The sequence below is a fragment of the Felis catus genome, chromosome E1 (genome assembly GCF_018350175.1).
Source record: "Felis catus isolate Fca126 chromosome E1, F.catus_Fca126_mat1.0, whole genome shotgun sequence".
NCBI classification, from domain to species: domain Eukaryota; kingdom Metazoa; phylum Chordata; class Mammalia; order Carnivora; family Felidae; genus Felis; species Felis catus.
The window spans coordinates 13,445,197-13,468,656 of NC_058381.1; the positions used below are offsets into that span (position 1 = coordinate 13,445,197).

The 23,460-nt window shown below is 53.8% G+C and overlaps 3 protein-coding genes across 15 annotated transcripts in view; 2 read left to right on the plus strand and 1 right to left on the minus strand.

Moving 5' to 3' along the window:
* P2RX5 (purinergic receptor P2X 5) overlaps window positions 1-15,443 on the plus strand; it is a 29,967-nt gene extending 14,524 nt beyond the window's left edge. For 3 of the 11 annotated variants that reach the window (XM_045044064.1, XM_019817310.3, XM_045044066.1), the window contains 12 exons: window positions 3,478-3,628; window positions 4,278-4,349; window positions 4,636-4,711; window positions 4,799-4,895; window positions 5,171-5,251; window positions 5,583-5,721; window positions 6,281-6,417; window positions 6,873-6,966; window positions 7,089-7,154; window positions 8,406-8,504; window positions 9,146-9,228; window positions 12,776-15,443. In XM_045044064.1, coding sequence (XP_044899999.1) covers window positions 3,478-3,628; window positions 4,278-4,349; window positions 4,636-4,711; window positions 4,799-4,895; window positions 5,171-5,251; window positions 5,583-5,721; window positions 6,281-6,417; window positions 6,873-6,966; window positions 7,089-7,154; window positions 8,406-8,504; window positions 9,146-9,228; window positions 12,776-12,983 — 1,303 coding nt within the window. In that variant the 3' untranslated portion in view covers window positions 12,984-15,443. Of the gene's footprint in view, window positions 1-703; window positions 790-3,477; window positions 3,629-4,277; window positions 4,350-4,635; window positions 4,712-4,798; window positions 4,896-5,170; window positions 5,252-5,582; window positions 5,722-6,280; window positions 6,418-6,872; window positions 6,967-7,088; window positions 7,155-8,405; window positions 8,505-9,145; window positions 9,229-10,172; window positions 10,313-11,714; window positions 12,155-12,775 lie in introns of those variants that run through there. The other 8 variants (XM_045044065.1, XM_045044067.1, XM_045044069.1 and 5 more) reach the window with 8 other exon arrangements.
* A 1,332-nt stretch (window positions 15,444-16,775) lies between these two features.
* EMC6 (ER membrane protein complex subunit 6) lies at window positions 16,776-18,229 on the minus strand. 2 transcript variants are annotated; one of them, XM_006939950.4, is made up of 2 exons: window positions 18,078-18,229; window positions 16,776-17,905 (listed from the first exon to the last, which is right to left on the minus strand). In XM_006939950.4, exon 2 carries the CDS (start codon window positions 17,865-17,867, stop codon window positions 17,535-17,537), a length of 333 nt encoding a protein of 110 aa, XP_006940012.1. In that variant the 5' UTR covers window positions 17,868-17,905; window positions 18,078-18,229; the 3' UTR covers window positions 16,776-17,534. The 2 variants fall into 2 exon arrangements, with proteins under 2 accessions (XP_006940012.1, XP_006940013.1); XM_006939951.5 differs by having other exon boundaries at window positions 18,016-18,162.
* A 104-nt stretch (window positions 18,230-18,333) lies between these two features.
* Window positions 18,334-23,345, plus strand: TAX1BP3 (Tax1 binding protein 3). 2 transcript variants are annotated; one of them, XM_003996387.5, is made up of 4 exons: window positions 18,334-18,492; window positions 21,445-21,564; window positions 21,954-22,031; window positions 22,339-23,345. In XM_003996387.5, the coding sequence occupies exons 1-4, from the start codon at window positions 18,454-18,456 to the stop codon at window positions 22,474-22,476; spliced, it is 375 nt and encodes a 124-aa protein (XP_003996436.1). In that variant the 5' UTR covers window positions 18,334-18,453; the 3' UTR covers window positions 22,477-23,345. The 2 variants fall into 2 exon arrangements, with proteins under 2 accessions (XP_003996436.1, XP_006940015.1); XM_006939953.5 differs by lacking the exon at window positions 18,334-18,492 and adding an exon at window positions 20,627-21,029.
* The last annotated feature ends 115 nt before the right edge of the window (window positions 23,346-23,460 follow it).

Consider the following 23,460-nt stretch of genomic DNA (forward strand, 5'->3'; position numbering starts at 1 on the left):
GACGCAGGGGCCTGGCTCCAGCTGTCTCTCTGGGAGCCTCCCTGGTCTCTTTGGTGCAGGCCCAGGCACCGGGTGGGTTATTTATAATCACTGAGCTCAGTGGCAAGCTCCTGGCCGGGACAACTCAGCAGCCTGGTATGTCCCAGCACTCCCTTGTGGTCAACTCAGCACTCCCCGGGCGGGCGGCCTCTCTGGTGTCCCGCTGGGGGGTCCTGCCCTGAGGCCCTCTACCGGGCACCCAGCCGGACCTTCTGCCTCTACCTTTCCCCCCTCCCACCTGGCAGGAGCTGGCACCATGGGCAGAGGGGGCAGCTCCTTGGAGTTGCTCGGCCAGGCACTGTTCAGTACCCTCGCCCCCAAGGAGGGAGGGAACAGGTGGAGGGAGGAAATGACACCAGATGTCTGGGAAGCTGTGTGCCTCTTTTGCTGCTTCAGTAAATGCTGTTGAGTCCCTACTATTTCCTGACTGGGGGAGGAACAGATGCTCCTCCTGGGAGCGCCACCCTGACCTCACTAGGAGGCCAAGTGCCCCCACTGCCCCAACTGCCCGTGGAGCTTCATCCCTAAGGCACCCGCATGCCTCCCACCTGAGGGCCTTTGGACACACTGTTCCTCAGCCACGTGCGCCTTTACGCCTCTCCTTGGTTAGCGCCTGCTCATGCTTCAGACCCACGTTCTCGAATAACTCTGATGCATTCCACAGGGATCGTTTGCTTAATGCCTGACTCCCGTCCATTCTGGAGACACTATGAAGGCAGGCAGGGCCTGGCATCACCTAACTGCTAGGAAGTAGGTGTGAAATGAATGAATGAATGAATGAATGAGTGAGTGAATGAATGAGTGTTGTTCCCTGAGAATTTGCTCAATGTTTCTGTCCAGGCTGGGCCCAGTTTGTGCCTACTAATGTTGGCTCACTGTCCCAGCCCTCTCAGGGTTCCTTGGAGACAAGGAGAATCTAGGACTTAGGACATAGCAGGTCTGCCTCCAGAGATGAAGAGGGTGGGCACATTTTGGTTGGCACCTGCTATGCAAAGAACCCTTACTGGCATCATGGGAGGTGAAGGCCATCCCTTATCACTCCTGCATGACCTCAGGCAGGCAGCTTCCTGCCCTCTCCTGGCCTCCCAACTTTCCCAAGCGGTCAAGCTGTATAGTCTCTAACCTTAACTGTCACGTCACCAGTAAGTTGATGAGTTGTATTTATTGAGCTCTTCCCTGGCCTGGCACTCACTGTGCTAAGCAATTTACATGTGCCATCTCACTGAAAAAACAATTTTTTTTTTGATATTTTGAAATAATTTTAGATTTACAGAAAGGTTACAAGAGTAGCATAAACTTTTTGAAACGTCCTTCACCTAGATTGCTCAGATGTTAACATTTTACTACGTTTGTGTTGTCCTTTTCCCTTTTTCTCTCCACACACGTGATGTGTGTGTATATATGCAATTTTTTCTGTTTAAGAGTAAGTTGCAGACATTATGCCCCTTTTCCACTAAATACTTTGGTGTGTATTTCTTAAAACCAAGGAATTCTCTTATTTAATCAAGTACAGCTATGGAAATTAGATAATATTGAATCAATATTATTTTCTAACCTACAGACCTTTTGTAAATGGTTCCAATAATTACCTTTATTTTTTATTAAAAAATTGTTTTTATTAAGTTTATTTTTGACAGAGAGAGAGAGAGAGAGAGAGAGAGAGAGAGAGAGAGAGAGAGAATGAATGGGGGAGGGGCAGAGAGAGAGGGAGACACAGAATCCCAAGCAGGCTCCAGGCTCCGAGCTGTCAGCACAGACCCGACGCAGGGCTCGAACTCACAGACCGTGAGATCATGACCTGAGCTGAAGTTGGATGCTCAACCGACTGAGCCATGCAGGCACCCCTAATAATTACCTTTAATAGCAAAAAAAAAAAAAAAAAAAAAAAAATCTGAAATCCTGCCTTGCATTCATTTGTCTTATCTCCTTAGTCTCCTTTAATCTGTAATTGTACCTGAGACTGTCTTTGTATTTCATGACACTGATGTTTTTTGAAGAGTGCAGGATTTTTATTTTATTACACTTTTTAAATTGAAGTAAAATTCACATCGTATGTAATGCACCGTTTCAAGCATTTAAAATTATCCGATTCAGTGGCTTTTAAATGTTTTTTTATTTTTGGGACAGAGACAGAGCATGAACGGGGGAGGGGCAGAGAGAGAGGGAGACACAGAATCGGAAACAGGCTCCAGGCTCTGAGCCATCAGCCCAGAGCCCGACACAGGGCTCGAACTCACGGACTGCGAGATCGTGACCTGGCTGAAGTCGGACGCTTAACCGACTGCGCCACCTAGGCGCCCCCCGATTCAGTGGCTTTTAGAATACTCACCATGTTTACAACTATCACAGCTATCTTATTTCAGAACCTGTCCATCACCCCAGGAGAAAACCCGTAACTAACTGCTGGCAGTGGGTTGGCATTCTCCCTTACTTCACTTAACAGAATGTTTCCAAGGTTTACCTATGCTGTCGCGTATATCAGTCATTCATTCCTTTTATGGCTGAACACGATCCCACTGTATGGATAAACCGCATTTTGTTTGTCTGTTCTTCTGTGTGGACAGACATTTGGGTTGTTTCTCCCTTTTGGCTGTCACAGACAACATTGCCGAGACCATTCATGTGCAAGTTTTTGTGTGCATGTGGGTTTCCAGTTCTCTGGGGTGTATATTTTGCAGTGAAGTTTCGAGGACAGATCATTACCTTTTGAGGAACAGTCAGACTTTGCCACAGCCGCTGTACCGTGGCAAGTACCCGTTTCTCTGCAGCCTCACCAACACTCGTTATTTTCCTTTTTTTAACTGGGTTATTTGTGTTTTTTATTGCTGAGTTGTAAGAGTTCTTTATATATTCTGGGTACCAGACCCTGACCAGCTATCTGATTCGCAAATATTTCTCCCCTTCTGTGGGTTATCTTTTCATTTGCTCAACAGTGTCCTTTGATGCACAAAAGTTTTTAATTTTGATGAAGTTCCACTCATCTATTTTTTCTTTTATTGCATGTGTTTTGTGTGTCAAAGAGTATAGGATTTTGTACTCTTTTGTAGAATGCCCCAGGTTGGATCTGTCTGAGGTGTCCTCATGATTAGTTTCAGGTTATGCCCCATTTCCTTTAACTGTCCTCACACCCCTGGAGGGAGGCACTGTTGTCCCTGTGCTGACCCCCGGAGTTCATCGGCCCTCCCGAGGTCACATCACCAGCGCAGGGGTGAGCGGGCTGGCACAGCCTGGGCCAGCTTCAAGGCCTTAGCCCCCGAGGGCAGCCATCTTCCTGCTTTCGGGGTTGCTTGTCGCCTCTGCTGCTTGCAGGACCGGGTCTCAGGCAGCAGTGCCGTCGTGGCCCCTGCCCAGGAGCTGGGGAAAGGTGAATACCCCGGGGAAAATTCCCAGAGGGCAGCAGTGACGCTGATGCCCACCTGCCGGGCCCTCTTCCCACAGGTGGGTGTTCCTGGTGAAGAAGGGTTACCAAGACACCGACACCTCCCTGCAGAGCAGTATCATCACGAAAGTCAAGGGCGTGACCTTCACCAACACCTCTGAGCTCGGAGAGCGACTTTGGGATGTTGCGGACTACGTCATCCCACCCCAGGTCTGAGCCCCACCCAGCACTGGGACCTCCACAAGTAGGGCTTGGCTCGGGGTGGGTCACGTAGGAAGCTGCTGAGGTACCCAGGGACTTCATCGATTTTCTCCCTTGGCCCGGGACAGCTGCCAGGGTTTGCAGATGGAGACCCTGCACAGATCCTTCCCCCAACACCAACGCCTTGTCCTCCTTGACTGCACCTATGGGACCGCTCCCTTCCCAACAAACCCTGAGCATGTAGAGACCAAATGGGGCCCCAAGGAGTTCCAGATCAGTGTGAGTCAGGTGGCCTGGCACAGAGAACTGCTCCTGTACATTAGCTGCTGCCCTTGGGAATGGCTCCCTGGCCTATTCACAACTGGCCCGGGCCAGGGCCTTGGCCACCCTGTCAGTACTTCTTCTCCCAGATCTGGGCTTAGATCCCAGGGGCTGAGGTCAGAATAGGGATCCATGGATGGGGCCAGTTTGAGGTTGTGGGCCTGAAAGGGACCTATCAAAGGACATCTACTCAAGGACTTCAGAGTCAGTGGGCAAATGGGTGGGATCCACTGATTTTGTGGCCCCGTTGTCCTCAACACCCCCTGCCAGGAATCCTGGGAAGGAGGGTCCCCGAGAGGGTAAGAGGATGTCCCTCAACCCCTCTCTGGCTTCTCAGGGAGAGAACGTCTTCTTTGTCGTCACCAACTTGATCGTGACCCCCAACCAGCAGCAGAAAACCTGTGCTGAGGTTTGATTTGGTGCAGAAAGCTGGGGGTGGGGGGGTGAGCCTCCATCAGTGGTTGGGGTCTACCCTTCTCCTGAAGTAGGGGTTTCTGCCCCCTTCCAATGCCCAGAGGATATGTACACTGGAGCACAGACCTGCATCGCTTGGGGGGAGAGAAGCAGGTTTCCCAGGGTGTGTGTGGCCCCACTCAGGGGAGGAACCCCGTCCCAACGCCTGGGGTGGGACCTTGGTTCTGAACTGGAGCCCCTGCAGGGGAACACCCAGCCAGGTGCCCCTTCTCTTCCGGCAGAGTGAAAGCATTCCGGATGCCTTGTGTTACAGAGACAGTGACTGCCCTCCCGGGGAGCCTGTTGTGGCTGGAAATGGTGAGGCCTGGAATGGCGGGGTTGGGAGCAAAGCGGGGGGATTGGAGCCAGGAGGCTTATAGCATTGTTCCCGTCCCAATCTCGCAGGAGTGCGGACTGGCCGCTGCCTTCGGGTGGGGAACATGCAAAGGGGCACCTGCGAGATCTTCGCCTGGTGCCCAGTGGAGACAAAGTCCAGGCCAGCGTGAGTGGCTGTGGCCTCGGGACCCTGAAGAGCTACTGGGCAGTGAGCGGGTCTCAGCCTGATGGTGGAGACATGTGTACTCTGAGATCCTCTTTCTGAGGATGCCCCACAAAGGCCTGAGGATCACCCCTACATGAACAAATTGGTGGTCCTCGGCAAAGGCTCCAGGGGACCCAGGGAGCAGGCAGGCTTCAGCCGTGCCACAGGCCTGGGGGGATGTACAGAGGGAGCAGGGCCAGGGCCTCCTGGACAGACTGTCCTGGCTTGATTTGCAGGAAGCCACTCCTGGGCAAGGCTGAAGACTTCACCATTTACATAAAGAACTTCATCCGTTTCCCCAAATTCAACTTCTCCAAGTATGTGGGACTTGGTTCCCGGGGATCTAGGGCCTGCCTCCTTGTTCACTGTGCGTGGGCCCGTGTGCATGGGCGTGTGTGACATCTGCATGTGAAGGAACCACTGGGTGATGCTGGGGCACGCCTCCCCTCTGCTGTGGGAGGGGCGTTCTGTCCTTGAATGGAGGAGGGTGCTGAGGGGGAGTAGTCAGGACTTGAGTAGGGGCTGAAGTTGGGGACTCAGCCTGGGCCAGGTAAAGGCCCTGGGACTCCTGCGTCAGTCAGGCTGTGTCTGGCCCGGGAACAGCCAGTCTTGGCTTCATTTCACTGTCTGTTCGTGGCCTCCATCCAGGACCAATGTGCTGGACACCAAAGACAAGGCTTTCCTGAAGTCCTGTCACTTTGGCCCTGAGAACCCCTACTGCCCCATCTTCCGACTGGGGTCTGTGGTCAGCTGGACGGGGAGCAACTTCCAGGAGATAGCCCTGCAGGTGGGTAGCGTGCACTCAGGGAGCCCTGCCTGGGGGCTCGCGGGCCCAAGAGCTCTGGGCCTGGGCCCAGGAAGAGGGTGGTGAGGACGGGGACGCCTGGGGTCGAGTGGTAGTGCAGAGTCCCCTGCCCCAGGGACTCACTGTCTTCAGGATTAGCTCTGACGCACAGCCTGTCAGAACCCAGGCACTCAGTGAAACGCACAGCGAGCACCTGCTGTTTGGTTCGCAGTCCTTGGGGGCATCAGTTGAAACTGAGCCCGAAGGAGCCCCACTGGTGCGTCCGGCTCTCATGTAAGGTGCTGGCTCCAGTAGTTCCCTTCTCCTTGGAAGCATGAAACAGGGGACTTGGGGGGTGGGGGCTGTCAGCAAAGTGCTTTTCTCAGCCTCTCCAAAGGGACCTGGAGCTTCTGCCTTCCTCCTGGGAGGATGCTCCGGCGGGGCTGACCCGTGGCCTGAGCGTTTTCCCCATCTTGTCCAGCTCTCGGTGAAGAGCCAGTCTGTGACTTCTGCCCATCTCCACAAAGTTCTGTGCACTAATTCTTGTCTCTTCTTCATCAAGGGTGGTGTGATAGGAATTCAGATTGAATGGGATTGTGATCTTGATAAAGCTCCTTCTGAATGCAACCCTCGCTATTCTTTTAGCCGTCTGGACAACAAATTTTCAGAAAACTCAATCTCCTCTGGGTACAACTTCAGGTAACTGGGGCTAGACTTGCTGTCTTGTGACCCTGGCCACATTTTGTCCTTTTCTGGGTGCCAGCACTATGACACCCCTTACTGGGGGGAGGTTGTCAGAGTGGGAGGTGTAGGGAGAAGGAGCTGAGGAGAGGTGAGGGGTGCCAGCTGGGAGCATCACTGGGAGAGGAGAGAAGTTCCTGTCACCCTGTGGGTTCGCCAGGAAGCCGAGGCTTAGCTTCTTAGCTCAGTCACTTCCATCAGTGCTCTAGTGGCCCTGGGTTGGCCCAGTGTGTCGTGGGAAAGCCCTTGCCTCTTGGGGGATGTCTGTAAGGATTCCAAAGATCTGGAGGAGTCTTTACCATGACGTTAGCAAGAGGGTCTCCAACCTCCCCGGGGGTGCTCATAAATCTCCAAAGTGACCTGGTATGTGTTGCCAAGCACAGAAGGTCTCCCCTGGGCCACGTCTCCCCTAGGTTTGCCAAATATTACCGAGATGGAGCTGGAGTGGAGTTCCGCACCCTCATGAAGGCCTATGGGATCCGCTTTGATGTGATGGTGAATGGCAAGGTGTGTGGGTGTATCTCCCATCCTGGGGCCGGGCAGGTCTGGAGTGGGGCATGTTGGGAGTACCTAGGAATCTTGCTGTCCGCCCTTCCTTGTTCACCCTGCTGTGTTTCTCTGTGCTACAGGCAGGGAAGTTCAACATCATCCCCACAATCATCAACATTGGCTCTGGGGTGGCGCTCATGGGTGCTGTGAGTACCTCCTTCCCCTCACCTTCACCCTCTGAGCACTGGCCGGGGAGGGGGACACTGCTCCAGAGGTGCTGTCCTTATGCCTCAGAAAGAATAAGAACGGGCGAGGTCAGTGGGATGCGGGTAAAGAGGGCTTTCTGGGACTTGAAACCTGCCAACAGCCCCAGGTGGCAGTGACTGACTGACTTTCTCTTTCCAGAGCCAGAGAGGTATCTGCCTGGAGCTCTGGAGCTGGGGGCGGGGCTGGGGTTCTCTGGGATCCTGGGTCAACCCTGAACTTCTAAGCTTCATCTCCACTGCTGCTAAAAAGAAGCAGGATCCAGCTATATGCAGGGCTGCTCAGCTGTGGCCCTACTGCTAATGCTCTTCTGTGTGGCTCCACCCTGTGTGCTGTGAGATGATTAACAGCATCGCACTACCTCCCCGCTAGATGCCCACAGTGCTTTCTCTCCCCCTTGTGAAAGCCAGAAATGTCTCCAGAAATTGCCACATGTCCCCCGGGGAACAAAATCACCCCCGGTTGGAAATCCGGGGGCTAAAAAGATGAGCATCGAGGGAGTCAGGCTGTGGTCCTTCCTCAGATCTGTCCAGCTGGGCCCAGAGGGACGCACAGGAGAGGAAATAGTTGCTGGAGGGTGGGCAACACTTTCCCCCGAATCTCTTGTCATGCCCCTTTTTTTTCTGGAAGTTTTTTTTAAAGACATGGGAGCTGTCCGTGGGTGGCCCCTGCCCATCCTGGCAAGCTCCTTGCCAGGGTTTCCGGCAGCCTCATCCTCTTGGCCCCACTGGAGGCCTCTGGCAGGACCTAGGATGGACTTTTTATTGAGGCCAGGAAAACCGTGTAACAGTATCAACAAGTCAGAGGATTCAGCAAGGCTGTTCTCCTGAGAGGTGGTGGGTGACAGTGAGCCCCAAAGGATTCCTCTTCACTGCAAACAGCCATTGTTAGGGAATCCTGTGTTTGTTTATGTAACTTTCTTAGAGAGGGACCACTGTCAGTCATTACTTTCTTATGATGTGGGTAAATCGGAACACGAGCGCATGGGGTACATACCTGTGAAATCAAGGTAATGGGAAAGGTGGTGGCGGAGGCTGGGTTGGGTGGAGTGTTCTCTGTGGAAGGAGGAGTTGATAAATAACATTTGGGGCATCTGGGCAGGGGCGGGGGAAGAGTTGTGCAGTGCCCTGAGTCAGAGGCCCAGGTCTCCCTTGGCCCACCCCCCCTGCTTCATTCCCTCCTCTTTCTGGTAGGAAACACCCCCACCCCTCCGTGCTGCGGCTGGAGTGGCCCTCTGGTGGATGAGACGGGCGTGTGCACCATGCGCTCTGGTCCGAAGCCCCTGTGAACAGGTGTGGGTGGGTTCCCCTGGGTTAGCTCCGTCCTCAACCTCATCCTGTCGTTCTCCCATCCCTGACCACCCCTGTCATTCTTGTTCTTCAGATCCTCTCCAACCCGTCTCTCACACTGACTACCAGAAAGAACGTTAGAAATTTCTAAAATGCCACAGTTCTGTGTCTGCCCCTATTCAAGGCCTCCCCCTGAGGGATTAAGACCAAGGCCTCAAAGGCATTATAAGAAAAATTTCAGGCTGGTCCCCATGTCCCCATCCCCATCTCCAGAAGTGTCTCTTGCTTTTGCAACATGGGCCCTCTGGGATTTCCTTTGCTCCCTCTGCAATACCTGTGCTCAGTAGACATTTGTTGAAGACATGATTGGATGGGGTCAGGGCAACGCAGGGGTGCCTGGCCTGAGAGAGCAGATGGAGTCCATCTGCTAACTCCGGGCTAACTTTGGCTGTACCACGGACAAACTTTGTGGCCTGGGACAAAGGTGCCTCTTTCTGAGCCCAGTTTCCTATCTATTGATTGGTGATAATGGTGTTCTTTAGGGGTTGTTGTAGGGTCCGACAGAAGGTACTGTGTGTCAAATGGCAGGGTGCTTTCTGGAAACCTAGGATTCTGAGTCAGGAACCCTAACTCTTTTGCTGCAGGGGGCTTTCTTCTGTGACTTGGTACTTATCTACTTAATCAAGAAGAGCCACTTTTACCGAGACAAGAAGTACGAGGAAGTGAGGTCAGTTATGCTTCTTCCCCTGCAGCCTGGGGGGACCTTTGTGGGGGCCCCCTTGATCAGAGCTCCCCTCCCTGGCCTAGAAACTTTACCCTGGTTGGATGGTAATGCTTGGTGTGTGGCGGCAGGGCCATTGGGAGCTCCCCTGGAAGGGCCGCGGAAGGTGGAATGTTCTGAGAACATGCTTTACAGAGCTGGATTCTGCCTCAGAGCAGCTGGCAGAAGAAAAGGCCTCCAGAGGCCATGGGCAGGGGACCTGGTTTCCGGGCCTGACTCTGCCGCTATCTGCCATGTGACTTCAGACAAGTCCGAGGCCTCCTTGGGCCTCAGTTTCTCTCTCCGTGAGCGTGCTAGCACTTATGTTTTAGGATTCTTGGACTTGGTAGTCCTGGTTGGCTGGGGTTGAGGGAAGCTGGAGTGGTAACAGAAGAAAACGATAGGTTTCTCGTTTTTTCCTGTGGGGGCCATTTCCAGGCTCTCTCGGGCCCTGAGCATGGTGGTGTGTATGTGTGTATTCATAGCAGCAGAACATAGTATGAGTGGGAAACCCTGATGTCTGTGGGCAGACTGGAAGGGGAAAGGGGTTCTGACCCAGCCATTCTGGAGGAGCTGGGATCAGAATGGGCAATTGCAGATGGTGGGCTCCAGATGGGCACCTGGGCACTCCCTCCACCCCACCGCAGCCTGGGACAGCAGGTGGAGGGTCAGCCCGCATCACTTGCCTGGACTGAACCCAGCCCTGATGCAGGCTGAGCCCTCAGCCCCGACCCTGGTCGCAGACGGAGCCCTCATTGCCCATGCCTCCTGGCTGAGCTGCTGGAGGAAGAGGGGTGCCCCCCACAGGGCGAGGGGCTCTATAGGGCCTGCCCCACGCCCCCACCCCGCCAGTCTGGGGAAGGTGGGCTGGGCTCTGCAGGCCAGGGTTAACTGGGTCCTGTCCTGCCCAGCGTCCTACGGGTCCTGGCTGAGTCCTCGCAACAGGACGGGACCCCAGAGGCAGAGGAGGCGGCGGCGGGGCCTGGGTTGGCCGAGCAGCCGGAGGCACAGCACGGAGGCGGCAGCCAGAAGGAGAATGGCTGCCCGCCAGGTGAGGGGCTGCTGGGCTGAGGACCCGTGAACGAGCCTTGCAGAGACGGCCTGGCCCTCTCCTCTCCTCCCTGCTCCAGGGTGACCTGGACACAAGGCAGGACATCCGGGACGCGGGAGCACCCACCCAAGCTGGACTTTGTGGGGGACAGGGGTGCTTTAGCTCCTTTGTGATCCCCGTTATTTCCTCAACACCCCTAAGTTACCACAAAGCAGCCTGCTTGCCGTGCTATCCCAGAATTAAGACAAGAGTACGATGTCATTTCCTCAGGCTTCCTCTGCCTGGCACCTCTCTGAGCTCTTTGTTTGTATGAACCCATTTCAGCAACTTAATGAGGTGGACACTCACAGTCCCTGTTCTAATGAGGAAACCGAGGCAAGAAAGGTTGTGGCTTGCTCAAGTCACACAGCTAATAAATGGCAGAGCTGGGATTTGAACCTAGTCAGTATGTCTCTAGAATCCAGTTCTTCTCCATGATACTTTTCTGCCTTATCAAGCCCCCCATTCCCCTACTCCTCATCGGATGCCTTCCAGAAATTCTGGAGCTGCCCTCGCCTTAGGAGGGTGGTGGTATGTTGACAGGTGGGCCTGCAGGCTGCCCTTCCCTGGGGAGCCTGGCCATATCTGCAGATGCGACCTCAGCCTGGTGCAGGAGGCAGCCTGGGCTGGGTCAGGAGGCTGGCCTTAGGCCTCTCCTTCTGCCTGTGTGTCCTTGAGCAGGTACGTGGCCCGTTTTGGGCCTGTAAACGCCCTTTATTTCCCCAACTGGGGGCTGCACACAGGGGATCCTCTTGCTCAGTCAGGCTGGGCTGCTAACTCTCCTTTTGTAAACCATATCCATTTACTGGCCCGGACCGGGGGACTTTCCTCTGGTTCCCAGCTTTCATTCTTTGTTGACTCAGGGACTGGCAGCTTCCAGTGGGGAGCTGGGCCTGTGCAGGGCAGGAGTGAGAAATGGACTGGGAAGGAGAGGCAGGCAAAGGAGGGAGAGAAGTGAGGAAGACAGAGACGGGGCTGGGGCATGGAGGCAGGGAGGCTGGGGTCCCAGCAGCAGCTCCCAATGTGCTCCCTGAGCTCCTCAGCCTGTGAGAGGGAAGAATGACCACCCCGCTGGTGTTGGCTGTGGGACCGGCCTTGCCTGTTGCTGTGGGAGGCCCGGGTGCCCTCAGGGTGCCACCACAGGGCAGCTGCTCATTGCTGGTACAGCTCCGGAGGCCCCGGCCCGAGCACCTACACGGACCTGGGCTGTGGCCAGGGACTCCGCCAGTCTGCCCGTCTCTGCGAACTCTCTGCAGTGCCACCAGCGAGAGGCTGCCGCGGGTGGAGTCTGCCCTTAGGGAGGCCTGCCCTCTTCACAGGGTCCCCAGTTGTCCTCTGTGTGCCCCCTACTCCCCCCACACAGGTCTGGCCACCCGGGGAATGGAAAGGTGAATGTGGAGCAGCTACAGAACCTGCAGACAGCGGAGGCATAGCCAGAGGTGTTCGCTGAGAACAGATTTGGTGAAGATGTTGCGGCAGAACCGCCTGCAGCTCTGAACTGAAAACTCTTTGTGTTTGCGTGGGACAGGTGTTTCCGGTCACAGCCATCTCTTCTGCACCTTGGGATCTTACTACAAGCTTTTCGTTGTGTGTCAGGGGAGGGAAGCCTCCTAGTGGCCAGTGTGGCTCGGATCTAGAAGAGGAGGACTTGGAGAGGGAAGTGGGGAAGGCCAGGGGCCTGAGTGGTACTCGAGTGTTTTCATTTTTCCGAGAACTCAGTTCATTCATTCATTCACACAGTGAATGCTATGTGCTGTGGGCTGTGCCCTATCCAAGAGATCCTTAAATGAGATGCTGACCTGGCCCCTGGGTGCGGGGAGCACACGTGTAATTCCTTCCAGAGCCAACAGACGTCACAGCCCGGCTCAGCCACTCTGGCCTTCCTCCAGCCTCTAGCGGAGACTTTCACAAATCCCTGTTGAGAATGATGGCTCCTCAGAGAAAGACTTTGGCCGGCATCCAAGGGGACGTTTGGCCTTGCCCTCAGGGATAAAATAATAGGTGGCCAAGGAAGCAACCAGGGAAGGCCTGGGCCTGGAAAGAGGCAGCTAGCCCTTGAGGGGAGAGGCAGCCTCTGAGGGTTTCCAGGTAAGGTGGGGAAGGGGAGGCAGGGAGGCTTCTGCTCCAGTCCTCCTGCCTAGCCTCAGGAAGCTCTGGGCATAGTGTCTCCCCCAAACGGGAGACCAGCTGCCTGGGTTGTTTCTCCCTTGCGGTTCTGTGGGGCTGAGTGTCCCTACCCGGCTTCCCTCGCTTTCTCCTCATAGGCGGGGTCTGAAGGGCTAAGGAGATAAGAATAGGTGGAGCTCACTTGGCAGGTGGAAGTAGTTGTTAACAGGGAGGCCCTCGCCCCTCACCCCAGCCTCTCTCCCTACCCTCCTCCTTCCCAGCCCCACACTGCTGAACTATGCTGCTTCCCCCATTTAGTGGCTGCAGAGCCTCGCTACTCACTCAGAGGTGTGGCCTGTGGACCAGCAGCATCAGCATCACCTGGGAGCTTGTTGGAACGGCAGTCTCTGCCCCCTCCGTCGTCCTCCGAAATCAGAACCTGTGTTTCAACAAGACTTCGGGTGATTTGTACGAACGTTCACGTGTGAGAGCACTGGTTAAGGAGATACTCAGCGCCTGGTTCTGAGGGAGGAGAAGGCCAGCTTTGGCAGCTGCTGCGGATTTCAGGTCAGACTTACACACATTCTACTTTGAGAGCAAGAGGATTCCACCCCACCCCCACCCCCGGGAAGGTGACATTATGCTCAATGCATTTAAAGTAAAATATTTTGACTAGATAATACTTATATGATTCAAAAACCAAACAAAAGGTACAAAAGAATAGACAGTGAAAAGCCTGCCTCCCACCCCTGTTCCCCAAGGCGACGTTACTGATGCCAAGAGGCTCTACTGTTTTGCTGAGAATCTGCTTGGTTGCTTGTGCCCTCTCTCAGGAAATGAACTTTTCCTGGTGGCTGCAACGTCCCATCAAGTCTCCTCTGTCAGGAAGGGACACGATGGAATACAGTGAAGTACCGGGCTAGCTCCCTTCTCCCTCTCCCACCGTCTGAGGAGTCCTCGTGTAAACCCAAGGGGAGAGACCTATAGCTCATCACTAACTGTTGTCTGGTCTGCTCGGTAGCAAAGGCCTGTGGGGCTGCCTGTGGCTCAGCAAGCTCCATGGTTGGTTTGCACAGCTCCCCGGATGCTAAGGAGTGTCCTCTTTGGAAGTGCTCTCTCTGGGCCTCCCTCAGGCCAGAAGGCTTTGGTTCTCCTCTGCACACAGAGGAGGCGGGAAGCATCCTTCCACCGACCGGGGCCTTTAGAGAGGGACAGAGGGGCTTGCAAAAGGCTTTGCCACTGGAGCAGGGCATGGTCCCCGAAACGGGAAGCTTGCTCCTTCTGGAGCAAGTGGCTCCTTCACTCTGGACTGGTAACCTGTCAACAACCCACCTGCTCTCTGAATAGAAAGTGAAAAATCTGGGTGATCTACTATGGTGTTTCACTTCCTCACTAAAGCAAACCCTAGGATTTCATATACTTTTGCATTTGGGAGGAAGCAGAAAGGGCAGGGGTCATGACTGCTTAGGAGTTGGTCTGGTTTCTTTTAGCCTGTTTTTGGAATTGCTTTGCGGCAGCCCTATAACCTGGGGGAAATTGTACTATTCGTTTTACACTGGAATGAAAATGTCTCCCTACAGTTTTCATTCAGTTGGTAAATATTTATTGAGTACCTGTTGTCAGGTGATGGACTAAATCTGGTAACAGTTGTGAGAAACACAGAAACTGTCCCTGCCCAAGTGCTTACAGTCTAGGAGGTGAGCCTTAATCAGTGGTCACACATAGAATCACAGACTGAATTTTCAGTGGAGTAGCCAGAGGTTACCCCCAGGACGTGACATATAAGCCGAAATCTGAAAGCAGTCTAGTTGATGGGGGAGGCATTCCAGGTAAGGGAACCACATGTGTAAAATAAATGCTTTGACATGAGGAGTAATTGAGGAGCTGGATGGAGATAGTGTGACTGAAGCCGGTTTTATGAGGCTTTCCTTCCATCAACTCTCTTTAATCTTAAGGGCTGCCCCATTAAACTTCACTGCCACAGAGGACCTAACCTAATGGTTTCAAGTCCAGCCAAGCTTTCCAGGTGGCCTCCCCTACGTGTCATGGGTCTTGTGCTCAGAAAAGCCAGTGACCCCATGACAGCTTCTGGATAGTGTTGCTCACTGCCAGTTTCCTTGCTTTTGCACAGCTTCCCACTACCCCCTCTTTCTTTGCATAATCTTGGTGCATGAATGGGAGGTTCATAAATCTTACAGAAACTGGCTTTGAAATGGCAAGTGAAGTGGGAACTCGAGCTCCGTTTGGGAGAGTCCCTTTCTCTCAGGACACCAGTTGCCTCACCAGGTAGATGAGTACGCCAGCCTCTACAGAGCTCCTGTCCGTGCTGACATTACAGGATCACCTGAACCGTCGCCCATGCTTACATTCAGGCCGTGGCCTAAAGCCATCTACCTAGTAGTTTCCTAATGATTAATTCCATGCCTTGGGAGTGCCATGATGCTGGCTAATGGGATTTGAAAACTGGGTGCTACCAACGTGCCATCAAGACGAGCCATGAAAGAGCTAAGCGCCCTCTACTCCTGATGCAGGGGTCACCAGGACTGACCAGTCATGGCTGCCTTTTTGCCACCATCCCATCAGCTCTTTCTCCGTGGCTTGCTGCCCTACTGGGGGACCAGTTGTAAAGGGGGAACATGACTTCCTCCAGGTGTCTAAGCACCCCAGCTGTGGACGACAGTGCCCTGCAGACTCCCTAAATCACCCCACTTGGAATGGCATCTTGCATGTCCGGAAAAGGGCTCCACCTGGTTGCTACCCACTCCCCTCCACCCAAATGACACAACTTTTCTCAGAGCATACTCTCCAGTGGACCCAAGAGCACCGTCTCCAAAAGGCACACCTTTCTCCCAGCTCTTTGTTTCCCCTTAGGCCAGTGCACACAATTAAAAGAGGAAAGATGGCAGCCAATATCTGAGACCTGCCCCATAAATGTATTCTGATATTTTTATTTGGTTATAAAACAATAAAAAGTTTTAACTGTAAACATGTCTTGATTTTTTTTTTCCCTTCATCTTAGTCACCCGTGTTTTAGAGGAAAATGTAAGGAGAAAGTGAGCCCTAAAGAGGCAGACACAAACAATTAGTAAGCAATATATTACGTTCCTTATTCTCTTGCAAAGAAATTCAAATGGAAATAAGGAAACTCTTTAAATGAGCAAACATTAAAGGACTAGGAAGGCACTGATAAAACTGGTAATTTTCATTCAATGAGTGTAATTTGATAAAACTCTGAAAGCATTTGGAGTCAAGCTCTTATCTTGTTTTAGGAGCTTATTAAGTTCCCTGAAAACAATATAGACATGGATATTGTTTGCAGTATTTTTTTCTAACAGTTAACATTTCAAACAACCTTAACTGCCTAGAGATAGAGAAATAGTTAAGTGAATCAGTTCACTTATTCCACCCCCTCACCCGCCCCCATATCCAGTAGGACTCTCCCTTTACTCCACATCAGGAGTGAATCTTCTCTTATCTACTCAGAGAAGGCCCTGAGGGGACGGGGGAGTTTAAGAAGGGGGAGTATGCAAACCATGAATGTGAGCCTCTTCAGTCGGGGTCTGAGAAAGGGTTTAGAGGTCATTGGGAGGGGGAGGCAAAGCTGTGGCCTCACCGGCTTCTTCCCTTCATGTGCAAGCATGTGGTCCAGAGCCCCAAATGGGATTCAGGAGGCCTGGGTCCCAGATCCATTTACGTTATTGGCCACAGACCATATACCATGTGTAAAAGGAGACTTGGACTCAAGCTCTCAGATCATCTTCTGATCTAAAGCTGATCTTTTTTGAAAATCCAAATGTCGCATCACTCCTAGCTAAAACTTCCAAAGGCTCCCCCAAACTGCTCTTAGGACCAAGGCCAAAAAATCCCCACCGTAGCCTTCCAGGTCCCGGTCATGGCCTCTTCTCTAACTCTCCAGATACGTGTCAAACTCCCTCCTGCCCAATGGCCCCCGCACATGTGCTTTCTTGCAAGTAGCCTCTTCAACTTTGTTCTTCAACACTGTTCTTCAACTCTGAGGTCTCAAATGTAGTGTTATCTCCTCAAGGCTTTCTTGATCCCCACTCTCCAACCTGAGCTCAGTTTGGGGCTCCTATGTGCTCTCTTCACAGCACTTACCATAATTTAAATATTTGTGAAATTAGGTAATACTGGTCTTCCTAGTTAACTATAAATTCCTTGAGCAACATGTTCGCTACTATAACTCTAACGCAACACATATTTCTCAAGTATATGCACTTTATTCTGATGTAACCCCTCAACCCCGACAAGAAGGGATTGTAGATTAGCATATAGACAGACACTCTAAACAAGCCCAAAGTTTAGCTTCAATGTTGTCTGTTTAATCTCCATTAGACATATTCTAGAAAAGAGCTTGAACTTATTTAAAATGGAAATGACAGCCAGCTGTAACCAGGTGAAATGGAACTAAAATGCCACCATTCATACCTGAAAGCAGTGGTTACTGGGAGGGAAGGCTGGAATCTGAAAAGGTACACTCGTCAGTACAGCAAGAGGAATTAAAAGACCTGTATTTGAAATTTGGCTCTGCCTCTTTCTAGCTGTGCCTCTAATGGCAGAGGTATATTTAACCAGAGCCCCAGCTTCATCAACGAGGGATAACATATCTACCCCATAAGGATATTGCTAGAATTAAGCGACATAATGGGTGTAAAAGGTACAAGGCACAATGCTTGGCATATAGAAAACACAATAAATATTAACTGTTATTACTTCTCAGGATGTTAACAGTAAGTTTTCTTTTTATTTAGGCCCTACTGGCCCTCTCTGGGTGGCCTACGTGTAAATGCAGGGAAATTACAGAAGCCAGTCCCAGCTCTCCAATTTTGCACCCACGGCACACATGGGGTATGAGTTAAGGTAGGCAAAAAACTCCACGAAGTGTCTTACGCTTCATTTAATCTGAAGAATATTACAGACTCTTCGTCTTCAGATATAAGTTATAACGTTACAGAACAAGCAGCGAATTCAACAATTTAAAAACTAAGTGTACACGGTGTTAAATCCTGGCGACAGTCCTCCCAATCTGGTTTTTTAAAAAAGTCATCCCTGCCCCCATTCAGTAGACGTGCACCATGCCATAGAGGAATGTCCAAAACAGGACGTAGGTGAAGAGGCCTCCGATGAGACCTCCTGTAAAGAGCGGTCTTCGTGATTTGAAGTATTTGTTCCACCTCCTTCCCGCTTTGAGAATTAAGAGCAGGGAGAGCAGGACGGAGGCAAGCAGGTAGAAGATGAAGCCGTAGAGGCCGGTGAGGCCGAGGATGCCGGCCGTGGCCCCCGACAGCGCTGACACTGAGGTCCGGCAGTAATCCAGGACAGCGGCGTTGCCTCGCACAGCTGCCTCGCTGATGAACGGCGGCCCTTCCCGCTTGGCCACCACAGCGGCCATCGCACCCGCCGGGGCTCAGCCTCTGCTTTCTCGCGGAGCTGCAGAGGGAACCAAGTTACAAGTGGCCCCGGGAGCCTGGCGAGTTGCGCTCACGCCGCCCCTCCCCCCCGGGACTTCCAAGACCTCCCACCATTCGCGGATCTCGGACCTTCGCGAGACGCAGAGGAGGCTGAGGGTTCGGACCGGCCCTGCCCAGTTTCGCCCAGGTACCTGCAACACGGCGGCGGACACAGACACTTAGCGTTCCCTCAGACGGCCAGCGGCAGACAACCTCCCCACGCCATCTTGCGCTGGAGGTTGCTGGGAGGACCAGGTTGCGCATGCGCCAAAACCTCGCTCCCGCCCCCTGACGCGTACGCGGCGGGCTCTCCGAGCACGCTCCACCCCCTCCCCGTCCTTCTGCGCACGCACAGGGACTTCCGAAAGCTGAACAGCGCTCCGACCGGTGACTGGCTGGGGATCTGCTAACTATTCATGAGGGGGCGGGCCGAGTTGGGTTGCCTTTGTTAACCAAGGAGGGCGCGGCCGCTGGGATTTTCGCTGCGGGCTTCACTGAGCTGCGCTTGGTTGCCAGATTGCGGTCGAGATGTCCTACATCCCCGGCCAGCCGGTCACCGCTGTGGTGGTGAGTGCGCTCGCGGGCTCCTCCTCGTCTTGGCTTGTCCCCACTTTGCAGATAGGTAAACTGACGCCCCAGACAGGTTGACAAAGCGTTGAACCCAGGGCTCTTGCAAACCGGCGCCAGGGCTCTGGTCTGCCTGAGCGGGACCGCGGTCTTCCCCAGCCAGGCAACAGAGATGGCTGGGACCCAAGCGCCTCCTGAAGACCCTGAACCGAGGCCGGACCCCGCACATTACCGCCGCTGCGTCGGACTCCTTCCTGCGGGAAGGACTGAGGAGAAAGTCCCCAGCTGTGGGAATACCGGGAGAGCGCCCCCTTCCCAGGCCTGAGTCCCCAGCTGAGCAGCCGAGGGGGGCGGGCACCGGGCCCGACGTCCGTGAGTCGCAGCCTCTGGAATGAGGAAGTGCTTCCTCCGCTGCAGCCGACGCCGCCGCCCAGAAGGAAACTTGGGGGGTGGAGATGGCCTGAGCCTGAGTAGCAGCCCAGTATCCCTCCCATCCAGGCTTGCTTGTTCGGACCTTCCGCCGCCCGCTCCAGAGTGAAGGCTCATGCAGTTGGCTCGCTCCTGCTCCAAACTTTCCCCGGATCCCTAGCCCTGGGGCAAAGTCCAGGTTCCTCGCCTGGCACTTCGGGCTAGCTCAGGGCCCTGCCTACAGCTCCCCCCCCTCCCCCCATTGCCTCCCCATTGGGTGCCAGATGCTATTAGACTAGGCAGAGGGAAGAAGGCAGGCTGGGACATTAGACTCAGAAGCCAGTGCCAAAGCTGAATGAAGCCTGGAGGCAAACTCCAAGGCGGAGGTGGGGAAACTGAGTCCCAGAGAGAAGTCTAGTCACGTCCAGGCCTAAAGGAAGTCCTCAGGAAAAACCCAGATCTCTGAGAAGAAATGCCTGCCAGGCAGCATTGGGTCAGATGGAAGTCCCAGTCCTGAGGCCATGGGACTTGCCGCAGAATCTCAGATGGGTGTACAGCGGAGCTCCTGCAGTCAGAAGTTGGCAGGGTGTGAAGCTGCTGATAAAGGTGGCATGTGAGTTTGAGCTTAGAGAACGAGCTGTGGCCTGGGAAAGTACATTTCTGGATCTGGGGACAGCTGTCCTAAGCTTCACCCTGGCCGCACCAGCCTTGGCTTTCTAGATCCCTAGCTGCCTCAGAGAGAAGGGGCCAGGTTTGCTTCTTATGGAAAAAAAGGGGGTGTAGGGGAGGCACCAGAAAGGCGCCGTAACCTGCCTGATTTCACCTAGTGAGTCAGTGACAGCGCCTTGTCTTCCAGCCCAAGGGCCTGTACTCCCTTCTGACCTTGAGGGTGGGTCAATGGTGTGCAAAGTTCTGTTTTGGAGGAGGGGGAGCAAGCCTGGAGGAGCTCACACTTTTGGGCACAAGGACCTAGGTCTAGTGGGCCTAGTCATACTTCCTGCTTCCCCTCTCTCCTATTCTGGCAGGTCCGCAGGCCTTCCTCAAAACTGTAAGACCATGACCTTCCAATTCTTGGGAACACTAGGAACATGTCTGAACATGGTGGGGGTCTGGCCTCTCCCTCTTGTGTTTTGGATTGGGGAAGGGGTGGAGGAGGCTTCCTTCCTGCTTCCTGCCTATCCCATGTAGTTACCATTTTGCGAATGTTAAAACCATTTTCGCTTCTCCTCTGAACTCTGGTTCCATAGGTCCTTCTGCCTTCTGGACACTTGCCTGGGTGGCTCCTGGAACTCCAAAATGCTTCTTCAGGGTCACCAGCTGAGAGATGGTTGTGTTCAGCCAGGCCAGGTGGCTGCGTGTTTCCCTTGACTCCTCTCCACTATGGGCAGTCCCCAAGTCTGTTGACCTCATTTCCCAAGTAGTCGTGTTCCCTGGCCTCCACATCCCACCTCTGGGATACACCCGTTCCCCTCCTGACTACCCAAGTGGTCATTCTAGCCTCAAACCTGACCATGACCAACCTTACTCCTGGGAGCCCTAGTGGGCCCAGAATCAAAATCAGGTGTCCAGACTCCTGTCACTCCTTCAAGGCCTGCTGCAAATGATCCTTCCTCCGTCCAGATCAAGTCACTTTGGTTTTTTTTCCTTCCTGTTAGAACTCAACTTTGGGTGAGGGGGAGTGGTGGGGAGGGGTAGGGGGCGGGGGCGGGCAGTGATCTTGTCCCACCCCTACTATTTGGTGATTGAAGGGTGCCTGCTGAGGGCTTTGAAAGGAGCTTGGCAGTTTGGGGATCACAGACCTAGAACCCTCTTCTGCCTCCTACACTGCATGAACAGCAAGGTCTGGGGCTTAGGGAGAAACTCCTTCCTTCAGGGCTAGCCTCTTGGGCCCACACTCCGCAACTTTTCTGATCTGGCCCCAGCCTTACCTCAGCACCCAGTTCCAGACCTATGCTGTACACTCATCTCATGGACATGTATCTGTACCACTTTCAAGTCTATGCTCTTGTCCCTTGGCCAGGACAGCCCTTCCTCTCCTTTCTGTGCAAGTTTGAACTTCTCTGCTTTTCTGGAGCATCTCCAGTCTTGCCCTTGATAGCGTTGGCTCAGCAATGAGCTGCCTCAGCAAGGTACCTACATTCCCTCCCCCCTCCCCCCACAGGGCCTGACCCCTTCTGCCCTGTGTGGTCCTTCCCCTGGGACATAGCCCCCTTCCTCTCCCCTCCCAATCCATAGCAGCCATAGCATGCTGGCTCTTGGGCCAGGAGGGGCTTAAAGCGCATGTTGACTAAGGTTGGTGCCTGAGACTAATAGGAAGGGGAACAAGGCTCCGACAGCTTGCGTAGGTGGATTGTTGTGGCTGAGTTCTGAGTCTCACCCCCGTCTCCCAGGCTGGTGACCAGCTGGAATCTTGAAGAGGGCCCTGGGCCCCACCCCCTTGGCATGGCTCTGAGCTGGCTTAGCAGCCTGAGGCTACTGCTGGACACAGATCAGATTTGTTGTCCACATACCCACCTGCCTCCAACGTGTTTTTCCCTTTGCCAGCAAAGAGTTGAAATTCACAAGCTGCGTCAAGGTGAGAATTTAATACTGGGCTTCAGCATTGGAGGTGGAATTGACCAGGATCCCTCACAGAATCCTTTCTCAGAAGACAAGACAGATAAGGTGAGAGAGACCAGGGGCCTGGGATCTCTCCATTGGGCTCAGAGGCCTGAGATGGTGGGTCTCTGCTTCCAGGGCCTTCACGTAGGGAGCAGACCTCTTTCAAATAGTCCTCCCTAAGAAGGTTTAAGAAATGATCTGGTGGGAATACATAGGGATGGAGGTGGGGGAGTGGACCTCCCAGCCCTAGGAAGACTCAGAGTCCAGAAGGAACAGGAAGAGGCTGACAGGAGGCACCAGAGCACGGTGGGGCAGCCCCGCTCTCCCCTAGGCTGTCTTGGCACAGCCTGTGCTGGGGGCAGGCTTGTGCAGAGTTGGCTGGGAGTTTGCCATGTTGGGCTTTGTTTTCTGGGTAAGGGACCAGTCTAATGACCTAGGCTGTCTCTTTCCAGGGCATTTATGTCACACGGGTATCTGAAGGAGGCCCTGCTGAAATTGCTGGGCTGCAGATTGGAGACAAGATTATGCAGGTAACACATGTCCCAGACGAGGAAAATAACGCTTGGGTCAGGGTCTGAAGCACTTGGGTTGGGGGCTGCCCCTGCTTCCTGGGGCACCTGGGAGGCTCCCTGAAACTGTTTGGAGCCCCTGCTGGTGTTGCCCCCAGAGGAAGTTGGCTCTCTCCTCTGTGCCTCAACTGTGGTACTTGGTGATCCCTCAGCCAAGAGACATCAGCTTGGGAGCCTGCTTGGGTGACCCAGGACCCCAAAACCCAACCTGCTTCCAGATCTGAGAGGGCAGAAAACTGAGGTAGGCTCTATTTTCTCCTTGGGCCAGGTGAATGGCTGGGACATGACCATGGTCACGCACGACCAAGCCCGGAAGCGGCTCACCAAGCGCTCGGAGGAGGTGGTGCGTCTGCTGGTGACGCGGCAGTCGCTGCAGAAGGCAGTGCAGCAGTCCATGCTGTCCTAGCAGCCTGCTGCGGTCCCTGACTTGTGCCTGCCTGCCTGCATTGACGCCACCACGCTCTGTTTGCCCCTCATCTTGGCTTCTGATGTGTGCTGGGCCCCAGCTCCGAAAGGCCAGAGCTGGTCCCAGAGGCCTGTCCCTGGCCTGACTCGGCCTTCCTTCCCCTCTCCCACCACTGGCCTGAGCGTCTGGGACCAGCTCTCTCCTGCAGACACTGATGGAAAGGGCGGGCCTGGAGTTGAATTGTATTCAGTCTGTAGTGACCACAGGTTTGGCCCGCAGACTCTGCTGCTGCATGGCCTCAGCAGTGACCAGATGGGCAGAGGCCCCACTTCATGAGAGCCACCACAAAGTTGGAGGATGCCAGGTGGGGCCGGCCTTTCCCACACTCAGTCCCAACTGTAGGGCTTGGCCTTGTCCCTGTGTCTCAGCTCTGCAGTGACTGTGCCCCATGTTTTTCCCTGCCTTCCCCAGCAGGGACTCGACACACTACCAGAGGTGCTACAGAGGTTTGCCCATGTGGAAGCCAGGCAGGCTCACAGTTCACCCCATTGCACCCCATTTCCCTGAGGGGCACTGACCTCCCCAGGGTTCACCTGCTTACGAGACTTAGACGAAATTCAAGCCTGACATTTCAGGGCAGTTCTGAGGATTGCCATCTCTATGCCTGTGGGTTTAACTTTATATTTTTTTAATCACAACTTTGATACAAAAGCATTTTTATCTTACTGTTTGGAGGTGCCAATTCTACTTCTGATTTAGCTTACTAATTCACATCTGGGAACAAGCATTGCTCTGGTTCCTGTGGAAATGGGGCAGTGTGAAGCTGCCCATACCTGACATCTTGTGCCCAAATAAAGTGCTGGAATTCATAAGGGGTTTTTGCTGAGGCGTGGGGTAGGGACATCTGGGGATGGATGGCAACTAGAGCTCTGGTCGTCGGGCTGGCTTGGCCTGGTCCCCGTCCACTTCTGAGACGAAGCCCAG